At 41.4% G+C, this 22,673-nt stretch overlaps 2 protein-coding genes across 3 annotated transcripts; both read left to right on the top strand.

The window, feature by feature from the left end:
• Nucleotides 1-1,173: 1,173 nt before the first annotated feature.
• Nucleotides 1,174-22,010, top strand: PURA (purine rich element binding protein A). 2 transcript variants are annotated; one of them, XM_049873800.1, is made up of 2 exons: nucleotides 1,174-1,585; nucleotides 7,732-22,010. In XM_049873800.1, the coding sequence occupies exon 2, from the start codon at nucleotides 7,876-7,878 to the stop codon at nucleotides 8,836-8,838; it is 963 nt and encodes a 320-aa protein (XP_049729757.1). In that variant the 5' UTR covers nucleotides 1,174-1,585; nucleotides 7,732-7,875; the 3' UTR covers nucleotides 8,839-22,010. The 2 variants fall into 2 exon arrangements, with proteins under 2 accessions (XP_049729757.1, XP_049729758.1); XM_049873801.1 differs by having other exon boundaries at nucleotides 1,174-1,477.
• Nucleotides 20,893-22,282, top strand: IGIP (IgA inducing protein). Its single transcript, XM_049868703.1, has 2 exons — nucleotides 20,893-20,971; nucleotides 21,913-22,282. Exons 1-2 carry the CDS (start codon nucleotides 20,893-20,895, stop codon nucleotides 22,122-22,124), a joined length of 291 nt encoding a protein of 96 aa, XP_049724660.1. The 3' UTR covers nucleotides 22,125-22,282.
• The last annotated feature ends 391 nt before the right edge of the window (nucleotides 22,283-22,673 follow it).

Raw genomic sequence — 22,673 nt, forward strand, 5'->3', positions numbered from 1 at the left:
GCTTAACTAGACAAGCTTCCTGGAAAAAGGTCCATATAAGAAGTGAGTTTAAAATTCTACTATTGCCTAATAAAAGTAGGTTTTCTTGTAGGGTACCGTAAAGTAATTTCAAAATAATATACTCTGTCGAATAAGTTAGGGCAGTGACTAAGTTTCCCTAAATCACAGGTTGACTTCTCAGATCAATTTAAATAATAAATTATAAAGATGGTGAAGTCAGTTTTCTATTTATTTTGCAGCAAATCATTTTTAACTGATACACATTACTTCTATATAGGCAGTGTTGGCGATGTGACGGAATACAAGGCGAGGAAAAAAGTCACCGTGCACCAAAACTCTTGTTTAACTTAAGATTTTTTTTAAAAAAAAAGGAGGGGGGATTTAAAGGACATGTTACAGTCCTGTATTTCGCCCTTGAATAGCAATTTACGAAAACTAACTTGTCCCTTTTACTGGCTCCCTGTCGGCCCAGGGAGGCATAAATAATATCAGTGTTTTGCCCTTAGTCACAGCCCCTCACGGGGGCCCAGCTGCACCCACGCTGCATGGGAGGCTGGGCAGCAACCCCACGCTTCCTGTCAAGAATCCCTGGGGCAGGAGCTTGAACGTGGTCTAGACTTTCTTTTTCATGCTAATTCTGCCCTTCCAGCTCCTTTCAGAGGGGTGTCTGAAGACCAAGGTGAGACCCTCCCAAGAGATGAAAGGCCTATTGCCTCCTAAGACATCGAGGAGGAGGTGAAACGGTGACAGGGTGGTAGGAGATGCGGCAACGACCCTAAGTTGGAACTGACGCAGGCCCTACATGGCTCTATACCCGCCTGTGCCGGGCCTCCGCCATCAAAAGCCCAACGAGTGATAAGTCTTCCTTGGGGCATTCCGAGCTCGGGCGGAGGAAATGCGGACCTAGAAGCCGCTGACGGAGGCCGCAGGCAGCCCCCTCCTCAGACGCGCCTCAAGGCCTGGGCGGCCGGCTGTAGACGGGCCAATAGCGGAGAGGGCACGCGCACGCGCGAGAGGGGGCTGAGGGCGCGCGCTCCGTGGCCGCCGCCGCTGCAACTGAAACGGAGAGACGCGAGGGCGCAGGGCGCGAGCCACGGAGCGAGGGAAAGAGGGGGGCTGGTGGATAGAGCGGAGCGCGCGCTGACGTCGCCCGGAGTCACGCACGGAGCGCCGGGTTACGCGCCGACGTCTGGCTGCCACGACTTGCCGTCTGCGGCGGCCGCGGCGGCGGCGCTCGGATCCCGCAGGGGAAGGAGGAGGAGGAGGGAGAGCCAAGGGGGCTGTGAGTGAGAGGGACAGCGGGGTGTGAGCCGGGCTTGCCCGCGGGAGGGAGAACGAGCGGGAGTCGAGCCAGCCAGCCGAGCCGCCTCCTCCTCCTCCCCTCGGCGTCCCGCCCCCGCCTGCCAGCCCGCCCTCCTCCCTCAGCCGGCAGAGCCCGAGTGAGGCGCAGCTCGGCTCGCGCCGCCGTCCAGCACAGGTGTGCGCGCGCGCGCCCTCCTCCCCTCCCCCCGTCCTCGCGCCTGCCTAGCGCCTGCCTCGCGCGCGCCCTCTCTCACCTGCGGCAAGAGAGCGCCCGCCCGCCAGGGTAAGCCCCTCGCGACCTTCCTTGCTGCGAATGCCACAGCTCGAGGTGCTGCCCACCCTGTCCCCTATAGTTGCCCTCTCAGCCCGCAGGAATGATTATTGTACCATTGCAGACATCCCCGCACCCTCCCTTCTGGGGACCTAGGCAGTGCAGCAACGCCCCCCCTCCTGCAACTCACGCACGAATAAACCCGCTTCCACCTTAAAAAAAAACAAAAACAAAAAACCCTAAAAAAAAAAAAAGAAAAAAGAAAGAGAGAGACAGAATTATACCTTCGCGGGCACTGGAGACCACCAGTGGTGTCGTTTGCCTAGAAATCCCTGAGCCCCATCTCCCCTGGGCACCTTCGCCCCGCGGCCTGGGACTGTGCGCCAGACGTGGCCGACACTCCCTGCACTGCAATCCTTGCGGGAGGGTGGAGGAAGAAGGGTTCTGTAATCTAGGCTCCATTAACAACCCCTTTTCTCTGTCCAGCCCCCTCTCCCTAAAATGCACACACCCGCCCAGGAAACGTAAAAATAATACATTGGTGCTGACATCGCAGATGATGCCAGGCCCAAGGATGGGTGAACCGAACAGGCCATTTTTGTTGCCCCATGGCGCTGGGTCAGCTCAACAGCCTCCTCTGCTTTTGTCCGGGGACAAAAGGAACGGATGTGGGGCTAGAGAATCTTCCCTTTGAGCGACAGTGGGCCCCTGAGGCGGGCTGAGATGTCTGTGGGGGAACGGACCCCACAAATATATCTGCCTCGAGCCTGAACTTGGGTAGAGAGAGACCCAAAGGACCGGCTGAGGCAACTTTCTTTGGTTCGGGACTGTCTGCCTCTGAATGTCACCCCCATTTCCTGTGTCCCTGCGGGACCCTCTTGTGGGTTCTTATTCGTTCCGATCTGGGCCCCTCGCGTTTCTGTCGAGCCAAGCGCTTTTGGACAGATTTTTGCAGCGGTGTCTATGCTTGTGTCCTACGTCTTTGGAAGGGAGATCCCGGTGCTTTACAATAGGTTGAATTTGATTTGACAGTTTTTGGTGGTAGAGTGTCAGAGGGGAAAAGGAATCTTTGGGTTACTTCAGGACCCCAACTGCTCCCCACCCAAACTGTCGTTTGCGAATTGCGGCTTTGGAAATTGTAGTGTGATTTAGAGTGTAGAGAGAGTTGCTGATTTCATTCCTCTGAGTACTAGTAAAACCGTTTAAATATCCGGAAGAGAGGGGAATTGGCTTTCGAATCGGTTCTCTTTGGATCTTTTGGGTACATGAAATGTCGGGTTCTTTGAGTCTTTTATCAAATTTTGAGTTTACGTTATATTTATTTAACTTTTATTCAAATGCTTGAAAGGAAAACATTTTGTGAAATGGGAGGATTCTGTCACATGGACTATTCTCTTCAGATTTTAAATGTTTAATTCACATCTTTAACCGTGAACATTAAAATAGCAATGAAGAGGCAAACTTTTAAAGAATAGGTGAGCTACAGAAAGGGTACAGATTTTTTGAAAATGGTTGGTGAAATTCTGTTACTGTTAGTCTTTGTTGTTGTTAAATGTTAAGATTTGCTTTAGAGTTTCCTTAATTTTCCTGGAGAATAGCTATGAGAAGAAATGGGTAATTTCTCCACCTTGAACACTTTCAGTACATTACAGATAGCTTTAATGATTTGGGTATTGAAGATAATTGTCTGGTTTAAGACAGGCATTTAACCTAAGTACCACTTGAAAACACAAGTTCTAAATGTTCTTGCTTCTTTATTATTTGGGAAATTTGTGATTATTCAGCATATTGTTTCTGTTGGTAACTTTATAATCAAAAGGGGTTACTACCAAAAGGTAGGTGCCCATTCTCTCCAGGTTTATTTTATAAATGTGTATGTTAATTATCACTTTCTAAAAACCAAAGCTCAATTAGATTATTTTGGAATCACCTGTAGTTCAGGCTGAGGAAATTTGAGACTTTTTCTGTCTTGTTCAGTCTAATGTCTGTTTCCTTGCGCACAATTTTTTGTTGGTAAAAGTTTGTTAAAAACATGCAGATAGTGGGATTAAAAATAAAGTAGTCTTTCCTCTCTTCAAAATGAAAATGTGTGTATAGCATTAACAAAAGAGCTCAAGAAATCTAGAGACATTATCAGATTTTCTTAATGTAAGCAAACTTTGAGAAAGGGAATATTTATTTTTAATATTTTCTCATTAACACAGGTATTTTGCTGCATGTTAATATATTTCGTTCCCCTTTATCTTTCCTATGTTACAATGAAATTATAAGCTTAATTTTACAAGTATTTTAGAATATCAAATTCCAACAGCTGACGTTAGACTGGGCTTTTCATTGACCAAGTTAGCATATTGTTTAGGTTATTAACATATGGCTAGAAGTCTTTTTAAATCTACAGATTTTTTTTTTAATGGATTTTCAATGTTGGGACGCAAATCTAACTTTGAAATTCTATTTACAATTCTAAACTTTTTGTTTTAAGCCTTTTCGGTGAGTCAGTATTCATTCTTCCCAGGCTGCTTTCTAAGGCTACTACTTACTACAGCCTAAGGAAAGCCACATTTCACCCCCCTATTCTGATTTTTATTCTGAGAAAAAGCCCATACTTAGGGGCATATCCTGAAATTAACTCTCTCTTTTCAGTAGTGAAAATGTGTTAAATGTCGTATTTATCACTGAATCATTTTAGAAAGGGCATTATTAGTCTCGTTTGCCTTTTCGATATATTTATAAAGTAGGCGAGAAGCGGGTATGTAATGGTAGAAATTTTACACCTAAGTACGTATTTTTGTAGAGAGACCCAGATCTCTGTTGTCTGCTAATCTGAGCTTTAAGTTCAGTTTAAGCGTGCAAATGGTATTTAAATTGTATTCTGTATAGAAATTTCATTGGTTGCTTCTGCGCTGGGGAACTAAGAACTCAGTTCCAGGTGACCAGTCACTTCCAGAAGATCAGGGCACTACCAAATTCAAACTGCTTCAGAACCCCTCAACATAAATGTTTGGGATAAGGGGCAAGAAATTTAGACTCCGAAGTTGGGCCAGGAAGATGGGGGGTTTCAAGTCCTAGTTTTTTGACCCCCTGGAAGCAATCATTAGCACTGAAGAATGGCAGGAACCATTTGGCGGGCCCCCTCTTTGAAATCTCATTGGTCTTGTTGCTACCTTGAGCTTTCATGACGGGCCAAAGGCTAAGTTCCACACAAGTTAAATCCCTGGGGAAGAGCAGCAGCCTTCTAGACAGGACTTCATCAGATCTCAGATTCAGCGCACCAGTGGGAGTATAACCGCCCCGCCCCATTCTGTGCAGAGACCCTGCCGCTCAACCTTTGCATCCCTAAAGGGGCTGGGTTTGTGCAGGGTCTTAAATGCTATTGTGCGAGCGGGAGGAGCCGCTGCTTCCTCACCTATGAAATTTTGTGCGGGGGGCCGGGGGGGGGCAGGGGGGGTGCACCAGTAGTTCCTATAGCCCCTTAAGACAACTTGCATTCAGAGAAGGGAGTGCGGAAAAGTAAGCACTGAAAGGGCCCTACTCGGTACTGGAGATTGCCCCCTAACCAAGGAAAAGTTCTTTATAGGGCCCAAACCCTGGGTTTCTACCTCTCAGAGTGGGCCTTCACTTCAGGGAGCCACTGGACATGGGTAGGTGGCTCTAGGTAGGGCTGGTTCACAGGATTACTCCAGTTTCCTCTTTGGTGGCCAGGGTGCTTTGACCTGTTTCTTCCTCTTTTGGGGGGAGTAGCTATGGGTTAGCCCAGATCCGAAGTAGCTAATGCTGGATAGAATGGGACCCTTGCTAAGAGAAAAGGATACCTAGCAAGCAGATTTGCCTAGAAGGTGAAGGGATATATTAGTGGACTTTGAGGGATCAGACATTGACAAAGTTTATGTACTGGACTGCTTTGAGTTTTGTGATTATTAGTCCTCTCTTAACCCCTCTTTTCCAGGAAACTGGGCAACCATGTACTCAGCTTTCTCTGGGCCTAAAAGGAGGCAGGTCTTCTTACTTTGGTGGGAGGGAATGTTTATGGAAATAGAAGCCACATATGGGATAGGCATACCCTTCTCAGGAAAGAGTGCTGGTGGTGCAGTGGTTAAAGCGCTTGGCTGCTAACTGAAAGGTTGGCAATTCGAACCCTCCAGCCACTCCGTGGGAGAAAGATGGAGCAGTCTGCTTCCATAAAGATTTACAGCCTTGAAAATTCTATGGGACAGTTTACTCTGTCCTATATGGTTACTATAAGTCAGAATCAACTGAACATCACTGGGTTCGTTTTTATTTTTTCTCATGATGGAGACAGCAATGCATGCTTGAAAAAGGCAGGGGAAGGGTTTCAAGGTCTGTATGCTCTGAGCCCCTGCAGAAGGTGATGGGGAAAGTGTAGTAGCATTGGCAGGGGATCCCCTGGAGAAAGCCTTAGCTTTTCCACAGCTGTCAGAGCTGCAGACTGCAGTAAGGGAGTATGAGCATTTGCTATTGGGGCAAAGGAAAATAGGCCCTATATTATACATGAGATCTAGGAATAGAGAAATCAGTTATTTCTGAGCCCCCTCTTTACTCTTGAGCCTCTTTCTGAGCCCAGAGGGCTCCCCTTTCCCTTTCGCCGTCACCATTCAGACTCATTGGTTAATTAATGATTGGTAACCTAGCTGTCTGCCTGAAAACCCTGGTGGTGTAGTGGTTAAGTGCTACGGCTGCTAATCAAAGGGTCGGCAGTTCGAATCCGCTAGGCGCTCCTTGGAAACTCTATGGGGCAGTTCTACTCTGTCCTATAGGATCGCTATGAGTCGGAATCGACTGGACCGCACTGGGTTTTGGTTTAACCTAGCTGTCTGCCTGAAAACCAACAAACATTTAAGGTTTTACTCTTTTTGGGAGGGGGGCTTTCTTTGACACACATGAATTCCTTAGAGGAAGGGCAAAAGGGGTGAGCAAACCTGCTTTAATGAATCCCTTAAGGATCTGCGTTTCCCAGGAAATTCCTGACATTTTTAGCTCGTGAATTTCCTAAAGCCTCCCTGATCTTTTCTTCATTCTGGGTCCTTCCAGAGAGGAAGAAGAGTGGGCTAGGTGCTGAAGACTCGGCAAGGCCTGGTTCATCCGCAGAGCTGGCCGGCTACCCAGGCTGGGCTCAGCCCTGAGCAGGGTGCCCCCCTTACCCAAATCTCAGAAGGAGGAGGGGGAGGCAGGCGGGCAGTCGTGGTCCCAGGGGGTTGGCTGCAGGTTTTGGGGTAAGTGTGAGGATTCTTTTTGATTGTTGTTTGGGGGAAGGGCAGAGCCAACGGGAAGGGGCAATGCGGGCTCCCCGGCCCTGGTACGGCTGCCGTCCTCCCCTTGGCTCCCCCCCGCCGGTGAGTGCGCCTGCCCGCCCGCCCGGCTGTGCGGGGCTGCGGTTGGGGGGAGGGGGAAGTGGGATCATCTGAGGCCAGAGTCGCTCTGCCGTGCGGGGAGGGGGAGCGGCGGGAGCGAGGGGAAGGAGAGGGGAGGGACAGGCTAGGTGTCTCTTGCTCCGTGTTGCTGCCGGCGCCCCGGCCTCATCCCCAGCAGCCCCCTCTGCAGCTGAGGGTTACCGCCTCACCACCTCTCCTGCCTCTGCGGCCAGGGCTCTGCGGTAGGAGACAGTCCAGCCAGGCAGCGGGCGGGCCTGTCTGGGTTTGGGTCTGTATCTGGCAAGAGCCCGCAGGGGAAGGGTGGCCGTGACTTGGTGTCCCCTCTCTGCTGCGGACTCGACTGCGCTGCGCAGGCCCCTCCCCCCACATCCTCTTTGGGGGTCACTGGAAAGCAGAGTTCAGGCCTGCTCGCTGTGATTAGTATGGCAATCCCCTCTTCAACCCTATTACCCCAACTGTCCGGGCCGAAGCCACTCTGGGTCTGGCCAACAGCGACAGCCACAGTGCTGGTGGTGGTGGTGGCGGCGGCGGTGGCGGCAGCAGCTGCGACGCGGCGCGTCCCGCTCCTCCCCCTCCCCAGCCAGGGGTTTTGGTGAGGGTCGGTGGGTGGGCGCCGCCTGGCGGGCGGGCGGGCAGGGGGTTGGCAGCGGGAAGGGGTGCAGGTCACGTGCCGGCAGGCGGGTGGGCGCGTACAGTAGGGTGCCCTGCTACTGTACTGGGGAGTCAATGCCCTGTTACCGGGTCTCGTCTGTCTCGTCTCTCCCGCAGATCTCGCGAGAGTGGCTGACTGGCTGTGGGGGTTGCGGCGGCAGCAGGCGGAGCCGGGGAGGGAAAGCAGCGGCGGCTGAGACGACTGAGGCGGCGGCGGGCGGAGCGGCAGGCGGCGGCGGCGCGGCGGCGGAGCGCAGCATCATGGCGGACCGAGACAGCGGCAGCGAGCAGGGTGGTGCGGCGCTGGGCTCGGGCGGCTCCCTGGGGCACCCTGGCTCGGGCTCCGGCGGGGGCGGTGGCGGCGGCGGGGGCGGCGGCGGCAGTGGCGGCGGCGGCGGAGGGGCCCCTGGGGGGCTGCAGCACGAGACGCAGGAGCTGGCCTCCAAGCGAGTGGACATCCAGAACAAGCGCTTCTACCTGGACGTGAAGCAGAACGCCAAGGGCCGCTTCCTGAAGATCGCTGAGGTGGGCGCGGGCGGCAACAAGAGCCGCCTTACTCTCTCTATGTCAGTGGCCGTGGAGTTCCGCGACTACCTGGGCGACTTCATCGAGCACTACGCACAGCTGGGCCCCAGCCAGCCGCCCGACCTGGCCCAGGCTCAGGACGAGCCGCGCCGGGCACTCAAGAGTGAGTTCCTGGTGCGCGAGAACCGCAAGTACTACATGGATCTCAAGGAGAACCAGCGCGGCCGCTTCCTGCGCATCCGCCAGACGGTCAACCGGGGGCCTGGCCTGGGCTCCACGCAGGGCCAAACCATTGCGCTGCCCGCGCAGGGGCTCATCGAGTTCCGTGACGCTCTGGCCAAGCTCATCGACGACTACGGAGTGGAGGAGGAGCCGGCCGAGCTGCCCGAGGGCACCTCCTTGACTGTGGACAACAAGCGCTTCTTCTTCGATGTGGGCTCCAACAAGTACGGTGTGTTTATGCGAGTGAGCGAGGTGAAGCCCACCTACCGCAACTCCATCACCGTGCCCTACAAGGTGTGGGCCAAGTTCGGACACACCTTCTGCAAGTACTCGGAGGAAATGAAGAAGATTCAAGAGAAGCAGCGGGAGAAGCGGGCTGCATGTGAGCAGCTCCACCAACAGCAGCAGCAGCAGCAGGAGGAAACCGCCGCTGCCACCCTGCTGCTGCAGGGTGAGGAAGAAGGGGAAGAAGATTGATCAAACTGAATGGAAAAAAAAACCCACACACATGCACACACACACACACACAGCCACACACAGAGAAAATATACTGTAAAGAAAGAGAGAAAATAAAAAGTTAAAAAAAAAAAAAACTGTTAACTCCAAGGGAGCACCACCCACAGAACCTCCACCAACTGACAGTTTCTCTTCTTGACTTGCCACCCATCGCTGGATGTTGTCCACTTTATCCACCATATAAAACAGTAAGCAGCTGCTAAAAAAAAAAAATACAAAAAGTAATAACATTATATGAACTGTGTTTCCTACTTGATTAAAAAATATAAAGAACTGAGTGTTTATTTCCCTAATTAACCAAGAACTTTTGTACACGTTTAAGCTATTATTATTAAAAGTGTTTGCAAAATGGTCAAGATTATAATATTGCTGAATTATATAAAAGTCCTTTTCATGTTGAGCTAACATTTGACTTTAGCACAAAAAAGAGATATTTTAGAACACGTAAAATAATATTTTTAGTTTTTCTCATTTTGTTACCAAATTTCAAACCTTACATGGAGGTTATTATAGTCTATTTGACCCCCTATATACCTGTGATTAGAGATGTGTATATATATGAGGGCTAGGCATGCTGTGTGTCTGAGCTTTGTCTAAATGTTATGCAGAAGTTTGTAGAGTTAAAGGTACGTAGGTTTAATTCATGCAAGGTAAACAATAAGTGCTCTCTTTTATACAATATGCATTGCATCTGGACCTTAAACATATAAAAATGGTCAGTGAAACTTCTGTGAACATGAAGAAATTATTAAAAAAGGCATTTAAATGAAATTTGCTAAGTTGTGATTTTTACGGTTTGAACCAAAGTTATTCAAATAGCAAAAGGAAAAAGAGAAAGAAAAAGGAAATCTCCCATAATATTTTTCTGCATCTGTTTGCTTTGACTGAGTAGGCGTTTTGTCATTCTTGTGTATATGAGATGTACTTTTATTGTTCATAATATATTTTTTTTATTATGTGTAGAAAGATTTAAAAACCTTAACTAACGTGCAGCAATTTCCAGTGAACCTGTACTTGGACATCAGGTAGTGAGTCTTTTTGTGGTCACTAGCACTGTCTCCTAAACTTGTAAGAGGTCTGAAGCTATCCTTTGATTTTTGCCAGTGCTATTAACTTATGTAGACCTGTTAAATAGCAGAGCAACGCAATTATAGAGTTCTCCTACTGAGCCATGCATTCTGAGTTTCATTTAAAAGTGAAAGCCAAGTTGGTGTATGTAAAAGATTTCCATGTAGCTGTGGTGCTAGTTATTACTGGCTACATTATATGCTAAGTGTATTTGTGTTCCCCAAGTGTACAAGCCTTCTATCAAAAGTATATTCTATAACTCTTACATTCAAGGTGTAGGGTATGAAAATGCAAGTTTAGGAGAGCACTTTACTAAGCCGGTGTCCTCCAGACTGAAGTTGTTTGTAACGCTAGTCTTTTACAGGTTTTCATTTAAAGATGTTTGTGTGCTTTTAATTGACAACTAACTTCTTGCTGCTGTATAGTAAAATATTAATATATTTTTATCATTAAACTGCTGCATGACTATCATCTTTGAGTGAAGAGAAAATGTTATAAAAAAAGATGCCTTAAACAGTACATTTTGGTTTGGAATTCTGTAGAAAGTATTTTGGTAAAAAAAAGAAAAAAAAGAAAAAAAAAAAGACCTTGTCTGACGTAGAGAGTTTTGGAGATGGAATTGTTTCTTGGCAAATCCAGCCTTATAGATCTAACTGCTGTATGTAGAAGACACCACCTGTAGGAGCTGGAAGGTATCAGTGCTTCTCATATTGTAAAGCATTGGCCTAGAAAGGTGAAACAGTTGTCTTTTTGAAGGTTTTTTTTTTTCTTCTGCTGGTTCTTTGAATTTTGATTTGATATTTTTAAGCTCCCTGGTTGAGTGTGTTGTCTTTGTTTTTGAGATCTACTGTATGTGTTGAATAACAAGCTATTTCCATTGTACTGTGCATTTCTCCATTAAATTGTTTGCTTTTAATATTCATACAATGTTAAATATGAGGTGACCGTACAATAGTTAGGAATTTCTTTACTTAACAAAATCACTGGAAATGATTAAATTGCTTTTCCCCTTCCCCCAAGGTACATTTTTCTTATTTCCATATAGTAAAGTTGAGCTTTTACAGTGCATAATGTGACATTTGGAATGCTTATCAATTGCATGTAAACATTAATAACCTGCACTTTTTTGTCTTAAGGTTTGTTGAGCTGTTTTGTTCACTGTACTTAACTGTGATATGGAAAAGACTGCATTCTCTGTGCTGTTACTAGTTAGGGAAGAGAATTGCTTTGATTTTGTCTCTTGTTTACTATAGCTTCTTAAAGTTAAGCCTTGTACTACAGGTTGTTGGAGTACTCCTAGATAGTGTTTCATAGTAGCCAGCAATAAGTAGTGCAAGTCAACAAAAACACAGCAAACTTAGGCAAAGTGTCCTTTCCTTTGAGATGCGAGTTCTTTCATGAGGTTTTCTTTAGGGTCAGAGTTATCTAAAGTGAAGCCTCTCTTACCTGTAGACTTCAGATTCTGCTTGGAATCCTACCGGATCAAGAAGCACATGTATTGTGCAAATGTATTTACACTATAACAGTTGAACACAATCTTACTAAGATTTTAAAACCAGTATCTGATTTGTGGTCAGTGGGTTTAAAAAGAAATCCACATGCAGATCTTTTAAGACTTAAGAGGTGATCATAGAAAAGACTAAGTGACTGTAAAGATGCTCATTTTTGCATCTCACTTTACCTCCCCAGCACCCTCCCAACCTGCCCTTTGCCCCTCTCTAGTTTCATCCTTTCCCCTACCCTTCTTCCCAGGTGCTCGGTACTTTACCAAGGTTCTATATTTCAGTGTTTTATGTTGGAGTTTTTCCTTATTTTTATTTTACTAGTTGGTAAATGCTATTTGTGCTGAAACAAAAAAGAAAGGAAGTGGTATATTTGACCATATGCGTTATTCATAGAAAACAGTATGATCAAATGTGCCAAAATCACAAATGAAACTTAATTCCTGACAAGTATGCCTTATTTTTATTGATCTGCTTTGTCTTATAATTAAGGTCCAAGAGCTTGGTTCAACTATATTATCTGCCTAAGTATAAAACAGAACTTGAACTGCATTGCAATATTGACGTTCTTTAAAATGAGAGACACTGTCAAGTAATTTAATCCAGAGATCAGCCACCAGATTTGAAATGCCCATATATGTGTTTGTGTTTGGTGTTGTTTGTTTGTTTGTTTTTCTTTTAAATCACCAAATCTTTTTTTAAGCTACCTTTTATTTGTGCCTCCTATTTATCATGCTGATATTAGAAGCAGCAGTCATCCATCCACAGAGGGAGCTAAAGTTAACTAACCAGAACTGTAGAGATCATTATACATGCCTTTGACAACAAAGGAAGTTCATCAGAAAAGCCATGTCGGCTTTTCCTCCACTAGATACAGATTGGAGATAGATGAATATTTGCCAAATGGAAAAAAAGACAATGCTAGTCAGGAAAGACAAACTGTTTTCCAGCTTCTCAATAGCCATGGAGAGTAGAAACCAAAATTAACAGGGAAACAAAAAACCTTGACAGCGTCACTTTCTAGTTGTCCCATGCAGGGGTTGAACTTTGACTCAAAGTGGAAAGTGTATGAATGTGTTTTTTAAGTCTTCACATCTGGAGAGAGAGAACTTCCAATTTGATTTTTCAGGTAATGGAAAAAGCTGCTAGTAAATTTAACCCCTGCCTAAAAAAGACATAATTTCATTTGGGAGCAAATACTTTATTGCCTTGAAAAATAGCACTGTAATGGCTTATGATAATTAGTCCTAGAATAACCTTTATCCCTTTCAAACTATGCAAATTATTAAATAAGTGTAAATCAGGATTCGATTAAAGATAGTTGATTATATTGCAATCGATGGCATTCAGAAACTTAACTGGAACATATACAAATAAAATCTATTAGAGTTTTGTATGCTAACAGAAAAAATATAATTTAGCTACCTATTCTAAAAATGGTGAATATTATTAATATTGTATAATAGGACTGGGAAGACTGCCTCCTTTTTTGAAGAGAGAGATTAAGGATTTTTATAATTGTTTTTCATCAAATCTTAATATTTTTGTCAAATTTTTAGGTATTTAATTTGTAAAACAGTTCGCTTTGTACTGGCATACAGAAAATAGGGTATTGATTTTAAACTTTTTGAAGCCAAGTGATCAAGTACATTTGTAATAAAAGTCAATGGATCTATATCAGTTGTACTCACTGTTTTCATTTCTTATTACTACTATAGAGATGCTGTACTTTTTCTGCAGAAAAACTGAATTTAATTTGGGTGGAAGGGGAGGGAAAAAGATAAGCCCGTTGATAATGAGAATCTGGGTGGGTATTATGGCCAAGCACCTTATATCATCTTTAAGTCAGTTAAGATTTGGTATATTAAAAAAGATGCATGTCCATTTTTTCTTCCTGTTTTCTTATGGAATTTGATGTTTGTAGGGATTATGTCATTCATTTTTGTTTCTGTGCTTTAACATTTTACGTTTTGGCACTATTGAAACTTTCTAAGCTAATACATTTTTCTTCTATGACATTTTGGGTTTTCTACCGGCCATGGTGACCCCACCATGAGCGTGATTATTCTTATCTTCTACACATGGCTCACCCTGGCTTCTACAACATTCCCACTCATTTTCACACACACACACTTCCAAATGATTTTAGAATGAGGCTTTCTGAAATTGTTGCTCTTGTAGCTTTCATAACTGCACAATTCATTTTACTTTACATGTGAACATTTAAGATTTTTTTCCCCATAAAAAAGGAAATACCAAATCTAATGACTTTTTTCAGTCTTTCGAATATTAAAATGAAATCCTGCTTTCTATGTAAAAGAATGCTAAAGCAAGGGAATCTTTAGCATGTTAGATTTAGAACAGTTGATGATAACTCTGAGTATAACATTTATAGTTGATTATCCCTAAATTTGAATATCTTAATAATTTGTTATATATACATATACTTCTCCATGAGAGTGGAATAAATAGGAAGAATTTTTGGAACTGCTTAAGCTATTTGCATTCAACAAAGTTATTCTGCAAAGTTGTCTCTTAAAGTTTATCAGTTTTTAAATCATTAAAATACAGTATTTCTGTTTTTTTTCATTGCATGTTAACTGGATTTAGGCCATTTATAATGAAGTATGTTGTAAAACTGAAGTGATCACTACTATTAAAATTATGTTTTTACCCTGCAGCATTAATTACTATAAAGTCATCTTTGCAGAATTTGCAATATATCTTTAGAAAACCTGATTTTAATACTCCAGGAGTTATTTAATCCTGAGCAAAACCTAAATTGAAAGGCCGTTTTGAACGGAAATTTCATTTTTATGGGTTAAGTGAAGATCACCTAATGTAGCATTAGTAGGAGTAGGGTAGAATTTCAAGATGCAAGACCAGGTGAAAAATGAAAAAATATAATGGGTTTCAAGCCAACAGTTTGCCATCTTTCATCTGCTAAACTATCAAGTTTTGATTTGAATAGTCTAGGGGATTTATGTCTTTAGGAAAGTTGAGTATGGCAGAGGTCACTTGTTAAAAACCTTTTTCTTAACTAGAATTTCATAGCTTCTCATTTACTGTTTTTATTTTGTCCCCATATTATCTGTTTGGTTTCTTTTTTTTTTTTTTTTCCTGCTGTGCTTTGCTTTTGTGGAAAGTTGTCTTGTTGATAGGTAGAAACATGGTGGTGATCCTCTATGTAAAATGAATGTGCTTCTTACAGACCAGAAATATTTTACTCATTTTGGAAACGCAAGATTTTTGCAGTGGTTGTCATGAAAACATACTTTGTTTTGATGATTTTTAGTAAATGCTTATTAATTTTTGTAGCATTTCATAGGAAAAAATTTAAAGAGTTTAATTTTCTTGATTTAGGGTCCCACTTTAATAATTCAAGAGCCTTCCCAGTTCAGTTACCAAGCCCTTATATTCTAGAATTGGGAGAAATGTGGAAATAGCCTTGTTAGCATGTTAACGTAGAGGAATTCTAGGAGGATTTAAGAAAGGATGTCCTTTTTGTGAAGTGGCAGTTAAACTTAGAGGACATCTGACTTTCCCATTCACCTTGACTAGCACAACAGTGATGGCCATCAGCTCATAAATTAGTAGACGCATGTTGGGACCGGGTCAAACTACCATTTAGCTAAATGGGTTGGCAGTTTCCAGGGAAGCCTGTTGGTGGTGGTACTTGACCTATCCCCCTACCATATACATCTGGCATTTTCTCTGTACTATCCTTCTCCTTCCTTGTTTTTTTTTTTTTTGTCTTTATTCTTCTTGTCATAGGCCTGCCAGTGGCACTCAAGCTTACCCCTTCAGAGGGAAGTAAAGAAATTTCTGACTCCTGCCTTAGAACATTGCTAACTGATGATCTAGAAAGATTTCTGTATTATGAGGTAATTGGTCAGTTTTTTCTGTTTTCCCTGTAGTCTTAAGTTGGAAGTTGGAAGGGCACTGAAATTAATGTTAAGAAATTTATGAACTGAAGAGAGTAAGAAGTATGTGTAGGTAAGTTACTGGGGGCTGAGACTTATGGTTTGGGAATTTAAGAGCAGAAAAGGGAAAGCTATTTAATATGTTTGTGAATAGGATTTGAGAGGTATATACCCTTATATAAGGTTTGGAGTTAAAGTAGGAGGAATTTTAATTGGCGATAGGAAAAGGTACGAAGGCAGAGTTTGAGTAAGAATTGTTTGCTGAGGAAAAAGTTGATATTCACTAAGAAATTTCAGTAAAGCCAGAGAAAAGAGGTCCCTCCTTGATTATGAGAAAGCTGTTGGTCTGTAGCTAGATGTTATGATCATGATGCATTATACAAATCTGTTTTCATCTGTAGGATGTTTGCTTTTCTAGGACAAATTAAGTAGCGCAATTGTAGAATGGCAACTTTTCTGGTCAAAGCAAGTTGGCGCTGGGAACTTATTTTGAGGAAAAGAAAATTTCAAACTTTTTCACAGTTTTTATACTATCAAAAATATTTATCATACCAGATATTTTCTCGGGCTAATATTACACTGTAATTTGCTTTTACTTTTCAAACTAGTCTTTAGATTAAATTATCTGATTTTTCAGTCTAAAATCTTTTACTTTTGTAATCCTAGCAACCATTTAACATTATAGACTTTATACGACCCTCAATGCTATATTTCCGAAATTAGGTAACATACTTTGCAAACTCATCTTTCTGTTTATTATTCCGCTCTCTCTGTTTCTTTAAAAGTGCAGAATTCCCAAGAGTTCAGTGGTGGTAGATATTAATAATATAACTTAGTAAATCTTGGAGGTTCTTAAGCCTTTTATAGCGTGAGCTGGTAATGTTTAGCTTTCTGCTCCCATTACCCATGTAGCAATTTTAAATTTTTGAAAATAAAGCTTTAATTGCTATAATATTTTTTAAGTTACATAATTCAAGTATGTTTGGATTAACCCTTTGTTACCTAGTTTAGTATGGGTTTATTCCCAGTGATTTTGACAGATTACTTTCAGGTTTCATTTTACTCACATCTCTATACATTAGTGATAAAATCTCTTCAAAGATAGCCAAAAAGAGGTTCTGGTTTTGTACTTGGAAGGTAATTTTTTTTTTCTTTTTGCAAATATCAAGCTCATTAACAAGAATAGAATTATTTTTATTACAGCTTGTTTTGAAGAGTTAGGACTTGGTATGACTTTGAAATTTTATTATTGTGTGTCAGATTTTAAATTATAAGATGGTTGTATACTTGTTTAAGTCAGTGCAGGCCTTCTTAAATAGCTCCTCCCTTAGGAATCATTTAAAAAGAAGTGAATTCCCAAACCGGTGTCAAGAACCAGTGATTTAAATGACTGTGAGACAAGTCTTTGAAAGGCTTCCTTGAGCCTAGTCAATGGAGATAAATGATAGCCCATTTCCATGCTGCATACAGCTGTTAGGGTTTATAAGGTTGTCAATATGTAAAAGTGCAAAAGCAAGAAAGACTATGTAAAGTTGCCTATAAAATTTCTAGTTTTCATTATTTGCACTATTTATCTTTGCACTTGATTTTTTGAAAGTTAAGACTAGTCACTTTCACTTTTGTTTCTAGTCTTCTCTAATTTCTTGCAGAATTAATTATGTTTTCAATATCCCACCCAAAGCAAAACTTATATGCAATGAAATATGCTTTATAAGGCCAAGAAAATATTTCTTAGTGTTAGATATGTAAAACAAAAATTTGTTTTGATAAAACTTTTACTGTGGGCCTTTATTTGCCAACAAAACCTTTTGTAAATGTGAGCTTTATTAAACTGTTTGAATAGACAAAGTGAAAGCTTAGAGTAGGGGGAAAAAATGCATGAAATGATGTCTTCGAGATCCAAATTCCAGCCCAAGGTGGACTGGTTTTAGAGGTTCCTACCCCCCCCCCCCCCCGCCATTGAACTCAGTGAGATCTGAGTCTAGCTGGGTACCAGCTTAAAAAGCTAAAAGTAGAGTGGATGACAAGTGGCAGCTCCGTCTTTCATGTAATTCTATAATGTTCATAGGGTTTCCTCATGGTCTATGTAACTGGTATTAAAATAATTATATTAAATGAATATTCCATTTTGGAATTCAGGGTTGACTCACTTTTTGATGGGGGGAGGGTGGAAAGGGGTAAGAGATTTTAATTTAACCAGAGACATTCTTACAGCCTCAAAGATATGCTATAGATGGAAAAGGAGAACAAAAAGTATACCTGTAAACGCATTTTTTGTCTTGGGTGAGATTGTGTGGCACAGTTAGTGTTCAGAATTGCAAAAAAAAAAAAAAGTTGACAGCTTTGTCAGTAGAACAGAGAGATGTGTTTTTGGCTAAATTATTTTTTGTAAGCTATTATTTTATAGTCCGTTTTCTGTAGCTTTTCAGGCATCTCATACTTAGAACCAATAAGTGAGAGGCCTTTCTTCAGATCTGATTTATTTTTGGAATGCCTGAGTGTGGTTCTGGGTTGAGGGGGGCAGGGGGGCGGTGGTTTAATTCTTGACATGCTCTCCTCAGCATGTTTTGCTTGTCATTCTGGAGCTCATGTTTGCAAACTGTTCAAAATACAGTAATGTATTTGAAATAAAGCCTGTAGGACATAGTGTGTCTATTTGTGGCTGGACTCTATTGTAGAACCTAGTAGCTTTGTTTCTGAGTAGAAAAGTTAAATTTCCGTTGTTCAGATTTTAGGTTTATCTGGTGGAGTAGTGCCAGGTGGTTGTCTAAACATGGACCAGTTTGGGGAAATGAAGGTTAACAAATGTGTATTTGACTCTAGATAATCGTTTACTCAAAATGGTAAATTAAAGGCTCATGTCATTAGGGTTGTCTTTTATATTGTCAGATCTTTAAATGTGGATGATGTTCAGTGTTATGTCTATGAATTTCCTTTAGGAAAAGAGAAAAATTAATTCTCCAGGTCTTTACTTGGAGATTAAATTGACCGCATCTAGAAAATGAAAGAATTTTAGAAAGTGGTTTTGATTATTTTTTAATGGAGTTTAACCAGTTTAATTATCTTTCCTAATTTGAAGCACTTGTTTCCCAAATGTTAATAAAGGGAAAAATGAGCAATTTGGCCCCTTTTTTGAGGCCATTTTTAGTTTTTTGCCCCCATTTCCCAACCCTACTATAAAATGAATTACGGGTATCCCTCTAAGTCCCTTTTTTTTTCTCTAAGTCCCTGTATCCCTTCTTTTGGGTTACGGATCCCTTTGATAATCTGGTGAAAGTGGTGGACCCTCTCCCCAGGAAACAATGTGCATGCACAGATACTTTTGCATGTAACTTCAGGGGCATCACACATCTGAAACCCATATCTGCTATAAATACACTCTGAATAAATAAATAGAGAAAAGTTTAATGCAGCTAATTGATAAAATTAGAAACTAGCTATTGACTAAAAACATGTCAGATTGAAATAGTTAGATGGTGGCCCCTACCAGCAAAATGTGACATTGTAACCAGCTTTGTTAGACATTATAACATCCAAACAGAAGGAAAAAGAAGCAAAGTTCAGAGAGCTATTCATAAAGAGTCAGGGCATCTCTAAACGGGGAACCATTCCTATGGTTCAAGGCAGGGGTCAGGGTGCCTGACAGCTTCTAGCAGGGTAGAGTTTGATAAACCATAATGCTCAGGATGCCAAGGGGTTAGCCATTATCTTAACCCCTTCTTCACCAAAAGATTTTAATTTTGTCTGTTGGAAAACAAGATGTCACTAGGAAAAAAAGTTTTGCCTTATACCTTTGCTGGAACACATCAGTTTGGTGACATATGGGACACCAGTATTATTTTTGAGAAGGTACATAAAACCAAAGTAAATTATTCTCTATGTAGAACATTATTTACTAGGAACATTTGTTTGGGTGTCTTAGGTTTGAAAAATTTTACCAGTAAATATGGTTTTATTTAAAACTGGGAATCCAGTTTATAAATAGGATAGTTGATAAATCTGCTCTCTTCCCCGTGTAAAGAGTAGTTTAAAGATTTATGCATACATTTTTACTTTTCTTTCTTAATGCCATGGGTGGGGTGGGGGGACCTTTGAGTCAATAACTGACAAAATATCTTCTCCAAATTTAAAAATTGAGAAGCAGCACTTTAAGTCTAACTCTACATCATTTTAGTGCATGTATTAGTTTTAATGATTTTTGGTGCATGCCTTTGGGCTTATTCAAAAGTGTACAATAGGAAAGTATATTTCCTTTCTTAGAAAGGAGATGTTTTTCTACTTTGCAACACGTGATTACAAAAATCTTCCTCTGTGGGAAGATTAACCATGTATTGAACTAATGAAAAGTATATATTTTTAGATATACAGAAGGAATCTACATGGAGCAGCATTCAGACCTATATAGAAGTCGTAGCATTCTGTATAGGACCAAAAAGGAAGTAACCTTAAACACTTAAACAGACTTTGTTGGGTAGAAATACCTTAGATCTTGCATTGACTTCCAAAAAGAAAATGCCACAGAAGTTTGCAGAAAACTTTTGTTGTTTGAATTTTCTCTGTCAGTGTACTTAGCCCAAATACAACAGCTTTGGGTTAGCACATATGTAAGAATCAAAAAACAAGGCTAACTAAATAGATCAGTCTGGTTTATCAATCCAGTTTGATTGAAATAAGTAAACTAATCACTCACTTTGCAACATGAAAAACTGTTGAATTCCTCTAAGGTTTAACAAAATAACCTTGGCTGATGTGGGAAGATTCCCACTTTGATTTCTGACCTGACAGTGAAGATTCATGCCTGACTTGATTTCAAACATGACAGTGTCTGTTTAAGGAGCTATGGTACAGTTTGCTAATTCAATCCCAGATACCTGTTGATTACCTGTGAGATCTAGAGTCCAAAGTAGCCAGCATCCGTATCCCTGAGTGCTCTGTGCCCATCAGGTCTCTTAAAGTAAGCAGGGTTGGGTCAGGTCACAGCTCAAATGAGTAACCTCAGGTGCTGTAGACAGCCCTAGATTCAAGAATTGTATCTGCTTTCTTGGGAGTTGTCATTGAACTAATGTCCCACATGGTGTTACTCTCTTGGAGGAGGCCCAGAGTGTACATCCTAATCACTTGCGGTACTCAGAGAGGGGGTGCTAACTCTGATGCCCTGGCCAAATTCCAGTTTAGGGATGTGGGTCTTCTTCTTGCCATTCTAATTGGAAATGTGCATCACTTCCCATTTTTCCTGTTGATCTGAGTGCAAACTTCACTAGTTTGTCTCTTTGCCTTGGTCCCAAATCTCTAAGATGCTGGTGTGTATTATACAGGCCAAGTTCATGCCTTATCCAAATGCACAAGAGCTGAGGAATGAGTGTGCTCAGTGTCAAAGTGCACTGTAGTTGGAAGGTGGACTCTTGTGACCGCTTTGGGGTGAAGTTGGCCCTCTTATAGCATTAGTTCGGGGATGTGCACTGGCTGGAGGCTTCCAGCCATGAGGTGTGAGCTGAAACCTATTTTCCCTCTTTTCTTATGACATGTTGAAAAAATCTGTTGGGATTTCAGCAGTCAGGGAAGGCCGGAGTTCTGCAGCTTTAACCTGGGTAACTGAGGCTGGTTTGAGCAAGACTTTGGTTAATTAACTGGGTTCTCAGATGCCACAGACTCCGTGAGAAGTCGCCATTATTTTCAATGGTTGTGATAGATTTTTCCCCTAGTAGCCATTATTTTAAGATTATATTGCAGAGTTGCTTTATTTTGAACTTTTTGTGTATACACAATCCCAAACTGGAAGGAAAAAAAAAAAAAAAAAGGAATCCTGCTGTGAAAGGTATATATTACTCTAGATTTTTCTTACTGTAAATATTGTAAGATTGTAATACTGTTGATATTTTATTAACCAACAAATGTTAATCTATGTGAATTCAAACTTATTTTAAATGTGCTTCTTATTTACTGTGTGTGGTCCCTGTTGCTGACAGTATTAAGTTATATTCTGATGTAAGATTAACTTTATTAAAGAATGTAAACATTAATGTTTCCTTATGGGAAGACAAATAAAGTATAAAGAAGACAATTCTTTTCATTGAAATATACTGTGTATTTACACTTGCTAGACCCAGCACCACTTATAAATTTAGCATACTGTCCAGTTTAGTTAACACAGCTGACATGGTTGTGCTCTATTTGAAAGTCTAAAAGTAGGTATTGTTGGAATATAAACAGTTTGTATTTGTCTGCTGTGAATCATCTTGAAATTTCTAATCAAATTTGTAAAATTTTTGTAGTAAAACATTTTATTGACAATTTAAAAATTTATCTTCTCTAAATGGTCAAAATAATATCCTTTCAGAAATAGAATTGCTCTTTAATATCTTTCCAAAATGACTTTGGTTAAATGGACCAGATGTATATTAGTTAAAATTTAGGACAAAGTTGTTGATATTCTTTGAGTTTCTAAGTTAATCCTTATTGGAAATGTGCCAATATACAGTAGAATATCATTAATTTGCACTGTTTGGGGACCCCAGTAAGAATGCTGAATTTTGCCAAATAAGAAGTAAGCAAATGCAATTTAAAAAGTAAATTTGAGCATTCTGTATTAAATACGTGCAGTTATTATCACATGAAGAAGCGCAGTGTGTCGGGCTGTAATATAACCATACTTGCTGTCATGTTCTCCCATCTCAGTGCTGGGAACTCACCATGTGGAAACCAAGCAAATGTGTTGTGCATCAGCCGGCTTGAGTTTGTTCAATATCAAAGCTGAAACTAGCGAGGTCTGCTGTACTGCTTATTGAAGTATTGTGATTCTTTTAGGCATTGATTCTTACAAAATATATACTGTAACAGTATACTTTGTACAGATTTAAATTTTATTTGAAAAAATGAAATAAAGTAGGCAAAAAAATAAAGATGTTTATTTTTCATGTGACTATATATACAGATCAGTCTTTTGTTTCAGTGCTTTTGGGAGTCTGGTTGTTCTTGGATCCTTTATTATTTTTTTGATGGGGAAACCATTTTTCGGACTCAATAGCGGGTATGCTTGCCTGTTACCTGTGATCGGTAATTAGATGTAAGCATTAAGTGTGCTCTCTCAAATTGGAAAGCTCTAAATATTTTGTTTTATTTTAAAGTAAGTTTGTTTATTTTTTAACATTTTATGTGAATGGCCTATCTGGCTTCTTGGGTCAGTTTTTAAAAATTCTCTGTTGGTGTGAAAGTTAACATAGCCATCATGTTGAAGAGAAGAACAAACTTTTCCCATAGATCATAATCGTTCCCCATGGAAGAATTTTTTTTTCTTTTGTTTTGT

The sequence above is a fragment of the Elephas maximus genome, chromosome 2 (genome assembly GCF_024166365.1).
Source record: "Elephas maximus indicus isolate mEleMax1 chromosome 2, mEleMax1 primary haplotype, whole genome shotgun sequence".
NCBI lineage: Eukaryota > Metazoa > Chordata > Mammalia > Proboscidea > Elephantidae > Elephas > Elephas maximus.